General features: G+C 36.5%; 1 protein-coding gene across 3 annotated transcripts in view; it reads left to right on the forward strand.

Annotated features, from left to right (window-relative positions):
• The window catches only part of LOC136258263 (ankyrin repeat domain-containing protein 49-like), a 61,583-nt gene that overhangs the window by 31,287 nt on the left and 18,296 nt on the right, over positions 1 to 12,000 (forward strand). For all 3 annotated transcript variants that reach the window (XM_066051596.1, XM_066051594.1, XM_066051595.1), the window contains 2 exons: positions 5,057 to 5,158; positions 6,635 to 6,736. In XM_066051596.1, the coding sequence (XP_065907668.1) occupies positions 5,057 to 5,158; positions 6,635 to 6,736 (204 nt within the window). The remainder of the gene's footprint in view (positions 1 to 5,056; positions 5,159 to 6,634; positions 6,737 to 12,000) is intronic.

Genomic DNA, 12,000 nt, shown 5'->3' on the forward strand with positions numbered 1-12,000 from the left:
CATCTCTTTGTGATCGCATGAACTGGAGGAAAAGGATCTCTAGCTTCAGAGTTTTGCCCCAGTAAAAGAATTGTGGGCGACTACTTTCCATGTCTGCACACCACTCATGAAATGGCTTTGCTGTTATGTTATCGACCTCTAAATTATCCTTATATGCCATGAATGCTTGACTTTGTAGACAGAATAAAGCTGCTGCTGATACTTGATGAGCCCACTAGGCTCTTGAAGTGTGTGAACCACTCTGAAGGGCATCAGCTCTCCCCTCTGTCGTAACATTAGCAGAAGCCATAACAGCAGCCCAACCATTTCCTTCCAACCAATCACCAAGGACATTAAGTAGGGCCATTTCTATGTGGATTCTACCCATAAGAACTACATACGTTTCTTCACCATAAATGCTTGGTCAACTCCATTGTATTTGCTTTGCAATTGTGTATAGTGGTTTATCAAGGGTCAAGACTGGAATTTGTGCAGGATTCACAAGCTCAGTAGCTTTCATAATGACATCCATTCCATGCTTTACCATGGCCACAGAGTGTGTATTATCACAGAACAAAGGCATCAAAACAGAAATTGCAGGTGGATGATGAACAGCAAATTGAAGATGTGCAAAGTAAGCTGACCATGAGATATTATCATCTTGATCAAGCTGGTCTTTTGCAGCAACTGGACAACCTCTCTCAGCCAGGAAACTTGTGCTTCATCAGATTCAAGTCTTAGGGGTAGCATTTCCTGAAGTATTCCCAGGGGATGGCTTGTCAACAGGAAGTGCTGCTGGTGGAATTTCACAGTATGATTCCATCAGTGGCTTAATGGTTTTAGATATTTTTCAATTCTTTCTTGGAGTAATGATCTGTTCCAATGACGTTCAAGGCCTACACTCTCATCTGTGACATGCTGTGTCATTGACAATGCAGTACCATGAAATGCAGTCTGGGCTGATGTAAATGTAGGGTTGTGGTCTAAGTTGTCAAGATTTCCTGTTGTGAACAGACCTTCTTTCAGGATTGTTGGACATACAACCCCATCATCTTCATACTGATCAATAACAGCATTTGCTATATCTGTAGACAGTTGAAGTACTCTGTCGTATGATACTGATAAACCTCTCTTAAATAGAATGTCAATCAATTCTCGCTTCCTTGTCTTGTTATGAACAAGAAGCCCTAGGTAAAGTGGAAGCCTTGTTTCTTGGTCCACATTGTGCCATACAGCATTGCTGCTTTTTCTGCTACGCTTCACTGCATTGAATGTCAAGAGCTGGGTAATAGATATAGCAGCACTTTTCACCTCCTTGTTGTTCTCTGTTTGTTTCTCATTGTTAGTTCCACCAAGTATCATTTGTACTAATTCTAATAGAGAAGTGGAATGGTTATCATATTGCTCATCAAGCAAGGATCCATTAAATCTGTATTCCATTTGAAATATCTCATTTCGGATTATTTCAGCAGTGAGGACAACTGCATCATTGTCTTGATTCCTCTTTGTTGCCTCCAATAGGGTATCTGCAGTATTCTCCTTGAATGACATGATGACTTTATATTTGCTTTAATGAACTTCCAGATCAGGAATTTGTGTAAGAAGTTTCTCTTTAAGTCATGTTGCATTTATCCGTTGTGAAGTGTCTTCTCCAAGCTGTTCAAGACGTGACTTGTACAGTTGTACTAAATTGGAGAGCTTGATGATACTGCCTTCTGTCTCCCTTATTTCTTCTATGTAAGAGATAAGTTCTGCAAATGCTATGGCTTCAAATGACAGTTTGGTTTCACCAGTAATCGCCTTTTTTTGGCGCGTGCTAGATCTGTACCTAGTAAAAAACCCTGTTAAGCAGTGCTTATGATAAACAGCATCCATTACTATCATATCTCCAGATGACAGTTTTGCCAATAGTAAGGTATCATTGAGTTCCATGGCCATTTTACGGACATTTGTATTAGATTTTTGGTAGCAACTTTGTGATAACCTTGCTCCACTAAGGCATCACAAAAGAAGCATACAGGTAGCTCAGTTTCAGCTGATGTAGAAGGAAATGCAGCCCGAAGCCTACCCTTAAGTGGTGACATATTTGTTTTTGGGGACTGTTGTTTGGTTTTCCTTTTACGTATCCTGTCAATCTTTGTCTTGTCACACATGGCATAACAAGTTTTATGCCATTTTGCATTGTGAAATCTGAGAGTTGCTTCAATACCTGTACCATCATCTAACCTAGAAATATTGATGGAAAGCGGTAATGAATCAAGGTTGTCCAATGCTTTCATATGTTTCATAAGCACTACAGTGGTTCTCATATTTGGATTTCAGCGGATCTCTCAATGCTTCACTGGTTGATTGCTGACATAACACACATAATGTCCAATCTGTAGTCTGTGAGGCTACAGCAGGCACAGGCGAAGGGTGAAGTTTTAATCTTTTGGAGGCCATTCTAGAGTGAAACAGCATGTTATAATGTAATATGTTTGACTAGCTGCCATACTAGTTGCTATAGGAGCTTCACCATAGCTCCTCTTGGCCAGACTTATTGCAATTTTGATGGGGTCTAGTATAGCCTTTTCTGAGCAGAGACTGCATTCTTCAGGGCATTTAAACTAGCAACATTTCACTCTAGAACATGGTATACAGGAGAAAATAACTCTCCAGCAATGGTTCACTGTTGTAATGCAATAAAACAATAATTATTTTAGAGGTACTTATTTCGTATGGAGTTTCTATGGTGACAGAATAAGGGCAAAAAGCAATGAAATAAATGCTTTACCATTATTTGTGTTTGCAAAAAAGGTTTTTATTGACTGATGGACAAATTTAGTGAGTTTTAAAAATTATCAGCAGCTTATTACAATAATTATAATATTAAGACTCTTCCAAAGGTACTCCATGGAACCTTTTGAACACCCCTAGATCCACCCTGACCTCCTAGTTATTTTATCACCTCTAAATCATTTAGCTAACTCCATGCATGAAAAACTCACCTTGATCCAGGACAGAGCACTCAAATCTACTCAGCAGCTAGATTTATGACCAGTGTAAACATGAAAGTGATATGTCAGCACATTACTGATCATGTTTAGTGACACCTGGTTGCTGTTATGTATAATCAGCAAAATTGCTATGTGCACAAATACAATCTATTGTGCAAAGAGCGCAAATCAATCAAATTTTGTTTATAAATATTTAAAATCTTCATTTTGAGTGGGAAACTATACTCTGATGAGACGATTCCACTAAAATTCTGAATCAGCATGTTCTAAAACCCCAAAGTGCCAATTTTTATGCTTTCTGCCAGAAGTGAACATCTTTGCCATTTTTTGTTACATATCTGCTCCACTATATGGGCTAAAATTTGTGGTAGGGATTAGACAAGCCCTATACTCAGTAGTGGGGCTTTAGCTCTTGAAAATTGTTATACCAACTCTTGCTTGTAGTGTCACGGAATATATTCTAGTTAAAAGTCTTTATAGCAATATAACAACGGCAATGAATGCAGGGTACAACGCAACTCTATTTATACTACAACAAGAATACATACGAGTATACATGTTTACAAAAGTGCTAGTGGGTATATTACAAAAACAACTGTGTTTACCTATTACAAGATAACCATAAAATAGTGTGTTAATACATGTGTAAATTACAACCCAATTATGCATACACAGTAAACAGTGTGTGTTGCAGGTTTCTATCTAATCAGTGTGTGCATTATGCCACATTGCTTAATTGTACTACGCTAATAAATAACTTCTGTAGCCTTACAAGTACCTATCATGACATACAGTTTACATGTAGCTGGCAACAAAAGTTGGTGCAATGGTTACAAAATAATTTCTATGAACACAACAAATTACTAACCTTTTGAATTACACAAAGAAGCATAACTCGTCTGTGTAGATGGTTTTGTACAACAGGTACTTTGTTACCAGCATACTGTACATTAGGAAATTTTGACAAAAGAAAATTTGATGAATTCACAGTTAAAGAGCTTTGACAAATTAAAAGCAAGAAAAAAAATGCTGACTTTCAACGTCCTTATTGATGTTTGATGAATTAAAATTTGATGAATATAACAGATTTGTCAAACTTTTTTCATCAAAATTTTCTGTTGTACATTAACACACTTTGTTCACCCATTTTGTACGCCCATTAATTAAGTGACATCATCAGTTTCCAATCCTGTTTTGTAATTGACAATATCTGTATGGTCTGTATCATTTCACCCACATGAGCAAACAGCTTTGTGTTAAAAGCAGCCTGTGAAATGAAGGCTTTGTAAACACTGTATTACACTTCCAATATGGTTTCCAATGTAAAAGTTCAACATCTTCAAAATAATTTGCTGTGGCAATAAATTCCATTGCATAGAAATCGACAGAAATATCTGAGATTATGGCTGTAACTCTCAGTAACCTTGATCCTTATCACAGTACTGGAGTTCCACCTTCCTCTGTGAGTTAGCATTCACCTAAAAACATTGGTAGTTTGATTGGTGAGATAGGTTTCCTGTCGCTGCATCATTTGAGCATAATTTTGGTCTCCAAAAATGGGTTTTCATTTATGGACACCAAATTAATGATAGCCGCACCTTCTCACACTACAGTAGTAATCATCAAGAAGTTACATACGATTCCCTTCTGTTTAACGTGTAATTGTATAGGCTATATCTGTCACTTATTCCCAGATAAACATCCCCACCTCCAACTGATCTGTGTTTTCTCAATATTTAGTTGCCATCCTTACTGTCAACCTACTGTGTTTACTACTGACTGTGCATGGCAATTCAAATGGTACCACTAAACAGCCAAATTTATAAAAATATTTCTTCTTATTATACCAAATGCATGAGTTAAAAGTTAAAACAACAGGTTTAATGTTTATTGTGCTGGATCATTAATACTTTTGTGAAAAAATGATTTCTTATTTTTCAGCCATATTATGATGGTCACTTACTTCATTTATTTGGTAAATAATTTTGTGGCAAATTTTCTATCAACACTTTGCACTGTGCAGAACAAAGTAGTGTACCATATGTAAATGTGTTCACTTGTCTTCATCTGTTTCCTTATAGGAAGAATGTGAACTACTGATAAATGCTGCTGGTTATGGTGATATGGAGGTAGTTACTAGACTATCAAATGATGGAGTTGATATGGATGCTATTATACATGAGGTGTGTTCACCTTAATATTGTCTGGTGTACGCATATAAGTACATGTGATTGTGTTGTTGTGACAACAAATTGTACATATAACTACTGTTTGTAGGGTCATAGTCTGCTTGACTAGAATAGTATTAATGTAAATCTGTGACAATAGTACTGTGGAAGTGTTAACTATATTATTTAATTATGGACCTTGTTGTTTTATGTTAACATTTTGTAAACTTGTTATTTACATTTACAATTGTATGGATTTGTAAGCTGCTGTACAATGATAACATTCACAACAGAATTATTAAGCAGAGGTGTGTACTGTTATAACTCACTGGTCATATGTGACCATCTCAGCAAAAACCCAATTTGCATGTGTATTGAGTAAAGACGAAATTTAAAAGTAATTTGTAAAATTACGCATGCTACAAAAAAAACTACACAAGTTTTTATTAGGCCATTACTCAAAGAAGGAAGACTCAAATCAAATAAAACTATGCACCATCTTATTTGCCTGTTCATGAAAGTTTGAAAATCTTTGTTTTGTTCTTGTAGTCCGAAAGGTATGCGTGTTACATGCATTTGTTTACAGTGCGGTAAATGTAAACAAGATCGTCATTATTTTTTCTGCTAAACTGCCTTCACACCTGTATGCGCAAGTAACTACAAGCTAACACTATACTTTGGCTGAAGTGCTAATCCAAGGTGAATATTTCAAATTGTAACATTGTAGACTAATGCAAACAGAAGTTATGGCTGCGAATGTAAGTAAGTGCCTGTAGTTTATTTTCAGCTTAATCGCTGTACAAATCAATTATCTTGCACTTCCTAGTGTCTATAGTGCTATCATTCCAAAGCTGCTCACTACAGAAAACTGAAACTCTGGTGATCCATCCCTTGGACACTGCAGATAATGCTGAGAAAATAAAAATTCCGAATTTGTGTGAACAAGTTGGACTTTTGTTGAGACAATCACGTATACAGTGGAACCTCGATTATTTGAACTAATTGGGGGAAGGGTGTTCATACACTTGCTAACAAAATACTCTAATTAAGCAATTGATTTGGTGTTTGGATAATGTGGTGTTTGGTTAATCAGTGTTCGGAAAATCAAGATTCCACTGTATTACAATGATTACAACAGTTTATCAATTTAGTCATTCGTGTGTAAGCATAAACAGACAAGAGCACATAAAGCGTCATGGTATATTATGTATGCTGTAAATATATAGAGGGTTTAGTGGATGATTTCACAAAACACATCAAGACAGTGTGTCATATTTCATATCTACAGTACATGTATAGGATTTAAAAAAAAAAGTCATATTGGTGTTGTACAGGTAGTTGTGTTTGATTTTCCAACCTAACAGTGTGTGTAATATTATCTATGTAGCTATAGTGCAATTGTTGCTGCATTTGTGAAGTTGCTACATACATATTAGCACCTGCCATATGATATACGTACATGTACCTCATTATAATTGTGTTGTTGTGTAGGAATATCAACTGACACCTCTACATGTTACTGCATCCTATGGTCATGATAACATAGTGAAGAAATTGATATCCTTACATGTCAACATAAAATGTGTGGATGTGGTAAGCTCATAGTAACAATAGCTGAAACAAATGCAGCCTTTTGATTTTCGTAGTGAAAGATGTCTCTAGGATGATTTTTAAGGGTGGAATTTTAGCCAGTGCACTTCACTTTTGGGGGGATCCCTACATACTTAAACAGAACTACCGTATTATTTGATACTAGTAGACATTTGATTCCTGCTTCGGTTGTACCAACAGGCTGCAGTGACTGAAGTAGTAATTAAAAGCAGACTAGTATAGCTGCAGTTAACTGCTGGAACACATATGAAGCACATATGAACCATCATATGTGATACACATTTGCATTTGCAAAATATGAAACGAAATATATATTCCATTACATTTATACTACCATTAAATATGGACTATGATCAGATGCACTGTATATATACCGGCAGAATTACGGACTATGATTTTATGTTCTTCATATGCACTGATGGTAAAATTTAATACAAGAGTGTAGTGAATTCACACATCCACCACTTTTGAAGGCAAAAAGTGCATTCATTCCATGCTATGTATCTTTTTTTTTTTTTAATTATTATTTATTAATGCTTTACAGCACAAGTGCTGAGGGTCTGTAGGGCACCTGGTCCTACAGCCTGCTCAAAGACTTTAGCTACAGAAGGTGTGTTTGAAAAGTTGGAGAAAGGAGAAAAAATCCATGACTGGACCTAGGTAGCCTCGAACCTGCAGCCATCCGATTTACGCTCAAACGCTTACAGGAGTCTACCAGGTGGTCAGGATGTTTTCTCCTTGTTATTTTCATGTAATTATATCCATAGGAATTCTAGAGAGTAAATCATTATCTTTAAGTACCCCAAGTAGAACCAAATGGAAACTAGTTTATTTATTAATGCTTACAGCACAAGTGCTGAAGGTCTGTAAGACACCTGGTCCTACAGCCTGCTCAAAGACTTTAAAAATCTAATGCAAAGTAATCATACTGAAAAACAGAGGAGTGCTATTAAAAAGTAAGTTACTAGGTAAAAGTACATAACATACATGTTGCATGGTGAGTTATCTTGCCTAGAGAAGGTTTTTGCAATAGAATGCTCAATTCTTTTGCTCTCATTTCCCTCCAAAATCCTCATCGTGAAATCTGAAGCTGTAGCAACTTTTTGCTGGACCATGCCTTAGTGAAAATGGGGTCTATAATATTACTAGAGATAATGGAAGTTTGGGTCTTTCTGACGAAAAACCAGCTTCACAATACTATCCTGGTACCTTGGCAGTATTGGTCATAGGGATCTGCAATACATATCGATACGGCAATGTATCGATACAGCAAATAAGTATCACGATACAATACTGTACTTAGAAAATATGGATATATCAAAGTTTTCAAGCAAAACAGTCAGTGATTGATATATTACTGTAACAATGATCTAGATGCTCAAATTGAAAGCCTCTCTATTTACCTGTGCTATAAAATGGGAAGTTACAAAAAGCCATACAAATACACGTGTATAAGTGCTGCTGTTATGGCTAAAATATTCTTCCCCGGGTCTTCTAAAAGCACTCTTTAAGTGTAAAGAACTGCACCACTAAGCAGTACACAAATCTGCTATATATACTAGCCATCTTGACAACTCATTAAAATGCGGAGTAATCTGGACATGCCTTTGTGGGAGCATGTGTTAAAATGTTTGTGGTAGCTAATTGTCTGGTGGTGTAATAGAGGCAGGTATCTTGGTAGAGATGTGCTTTTAACAACAACTCTGTTTTCCATACTAAAACTCATATCAGAACACACTACATCAGCGTACTGTAGTTTATCAACATTCACTGAATAAAGACATTTGTATATACAGTGAATGTAGAATCAGTGTCAGCTCTTTAAAGGTCCACTGAAATGGAAATTTCACTTGCCATTTTATTGAATGAATAAGTACTTTGTATCATGCAATGCACGAAAACACCATGTTGTTGTGCAGTTATTACGCCACAAAGTCTAGTTACATCATGATGTGACGTCAGACCAAGAACCGGAAGTACTGTAACTGCACACTTTATAATGGGAAAGTCACAGTACGGTAGCATTACCCAGCACTTCTTTTCGTCATCGTAGCATTCCAAGATCACTGAAGAGTTCTGTTGGTAAACAAAAGCGAAGTCTGGAGTGTAGCTGTTGCTGTAGTGCTTGGGCTTGAACCACCTTCTCCTCTCGGTACGCGCGAAGCGCTGCATGTTTCACTGTAGCAGGCTGTTAGTTCGGTCTGTTTACGAAGCTGGGTTAGCAGTATCACACACACACACACAAACGATCGTGCGATTGTTAGACTTACCCATAGGATCTATGACTTACCTGATTCGCTTGTCAATGCTAAAATCAAGTGAGGGTGGTGCCAACTCGCACCACTCTACCCGCTGTATTGGGAAGGATACGTGCTTAAACGCATTCAAAGCAGCCAAGGAACGAACTGCAGCTCGCTCCCACCACTGTGTTGTCGATTTGCAGCCCCTTTCACAGATGTCTCGAGCGTTCTTCACCACACCACCTAGCGTACATTAACTAACCCACTCCCATAGACTTGTAACTGGTTGCAGAACAACTTCTTACCGTATTTCAAATCTTTGTGGCTAGTATGACTTGAAATTAAACTGAAACTTGCTGTACATGGACCGAAATAGGCACTTCTGTGTATCACACGCGTACTGAAGTTTCTTGGTATGATGCGTTATGACGAAAGTTAATTGACAAACCGCAATATACTAAAATGTATTATATCTACTAAACAAAGCAAAATCAGACTAAACCATATTCATCAACCTATCCCATTAGTAGCAAGGATTGATAATAGCTAAAGTTGTTTTTACCATTTCAGTGGACCTTTAAGGTACAGTTAAATGCTAATATGCCAGTTATAACTAGCCATGACCACTTCATTATAGTATCGTGATACAGTATTGTATCGAACAGTTTATTGATGGTGATACGTGATACACAAAATTCACTGTATCGCAGAGCACTAATTGGTCAAGCCCAAAAGTGCCTTCAGTATGACTCTAAATGCTTTCAATATAATTTACAAAATTTAAATGACTATTAAATGGAATTTTCTGCTGAATGCCTGCTTGTCTGTCTGATGCCTTCAGGCAAGCGTAACTCGATAACGGCTAAGGCTATGGGCTTGGTGTTTCTACTATACGATACCACTTTATCTCGAGATGTGCCTCTTTGCATACCAGAGTACGTACAATGGATGCAGCATGGATTTACCTTTGTCTTCCTTTGTGTCCCATTTCTTTATGCTGGTGTTGATTTGTGGTAGCTGGATGCATGACTTCCCTATGTTTGTAAACAGAAACCATCTATATTTTCCATGGTGACTAGATTGATTGCAAAGGTGCTTCTCCTACTGTTCTTTGTTTGTAGCACTGTGCAACGGGCTAAACATAGCTGATAATCAAAGTGTAATGACCACTTCACTTATGAGTCAGTAATTGATAGCTGGGGTGCGCATTCAGACAAAAACATTAACTCTGGCACCTTCCTTTCTTTGATGCGGTATGCACAGGTTCACCAGTCATAATAATGTTGCAAAAAAGGTAAACAAACAAATAAGAAAAAAATCAGGAATTTAAGTTTGATTTGGGATCACAGAAATATAAAGTAGGGAAACAATGGAGGTCACCTACACCTACAGATATGGACATTTAATCCTAATTCACTCATGTATAGACTGAATTAGGGATTAAATGACCACTAGTATATCTGCAGGTGTAGGCGACCTCCACTGTTTCTCTACTTTATCTTTCTGTGATCCCAAATCAAACTTAAATTCCTAATTTTTTCCTTATACTTGTAGTAATTACTAATAGGTGTCTTAACCAAATGTTTGTTTTATTCAAAAGGATATAACTTTAAGAGGTCTCATGTTTGTATACCTATACCAGAGTTTTTGTGACTGTTAGGGATGAGGTTATTTCGCTCATATAATTAAACATTATACTTTTGAGGAGGGTTAAAAATAGGATTGTATAGTAGATCATGCAACAGGACTAATATCACTGAATGAGCTATACTACATCCACACATAGGTACATACTTAACATCTGAAATTTCAATAGCTTGCTTGGCTAGCATAGAAAGATAACTCTAAAAAATGATCAGAATGTTGATAACCTTGCAACAAACTCTTTATACAGTAGATCATGGTGCTACAACTACACGTGTGTATACATCACATTTTTAAGTACAGAACTTACTATGCTCATATGGATGTTTTATATACATACGTACAAGAGTTCATAATATTTGTATGGGGGAGAGTGTCTAACTCTCAGTATGGCCTGTACAAACACCCTGTGTAAAGTTCACCAAAGTTCACCATTTATCAAATCAACACCTTCACTGGGGATAGAAAACTGTTGATTGGTGTTGATTAGTGTTGATGAAAGCAAAGCCTTTGTTCTGAAATAAGGCTGAGGTGTTACTTTAAGCAGGGTATTTGGTGAATGCATTCAAGTTAGACACTCTCCACCATACAAATATTATGAACTCTTGATACGTATGTGAGTGAATTTGACAAAGCCAGGCTGTAATGCACAGCTTTGTTAGCAGGTATAGCAATTACATTAGCAATTATCAAGCATTCATAGGAATAATTGAAAGTTAAGGGGAGCATCCTTTGATTAGCCAAAAGAAATAATTGATTCACTATGAATGAGGTATTGCTGAAATTATTATGCTATGATAACCTTCTAAAATGCTCAAATAGTCTAATAGATCATGTCAACGATCTGCTGCTGCCATCATCAGTGATTGCACTGCACAATTATCTGTAATCTTGAAACTTGTGTATCTTAACCTTCTCCAAGTCTCCAATTGTGTTGAGATTGTTAGATACCTACGTAGCTATACAGTTTTTATATGTCCAAATTATAGTCTGCTATGTGTAGCTATGAACACTAAAATGTAGGCAACTAGGGTTTTTCACTGTAAATAGTATAACTAACTCTATTTTAACTAGTTATGGCAACATCTCTAAAACTAAAGTGACTATAGTTACAGCATGTATGAGTATAAATTAATGAACATTATGGGAATATTACTTTAGATACGACAGATAAAATTTGAGTTAATAGAAAAGTGAGGTGGTTAAAATATTATTATGCTACCAAGATTCATGCCATTATAAAATGGTGTGGCTTTTTTTAAATTTACAATATCATCTAAAGAGCATACAATATACATACAATTAAACACAAAGATGTCTCTGTAACAGTTTTAAAACAGTAGACCATCCCTCTTTAGAACC

This window comes from Dysidea avara, chromosome 6 (assembly GCF_963678975.1).
Source record: "Dysidea avara chromosome 6, odDysAvar1.4, whole genome shotgun sequence".
In the NCBI taxonomy this organism is placed as follows: domain Eukaryota; kingdom Metazoa; phylum Porifera; class Demospongiae; order Dictyoceratida; family Dysideidae; genus Dysidea; species Dysidea avara.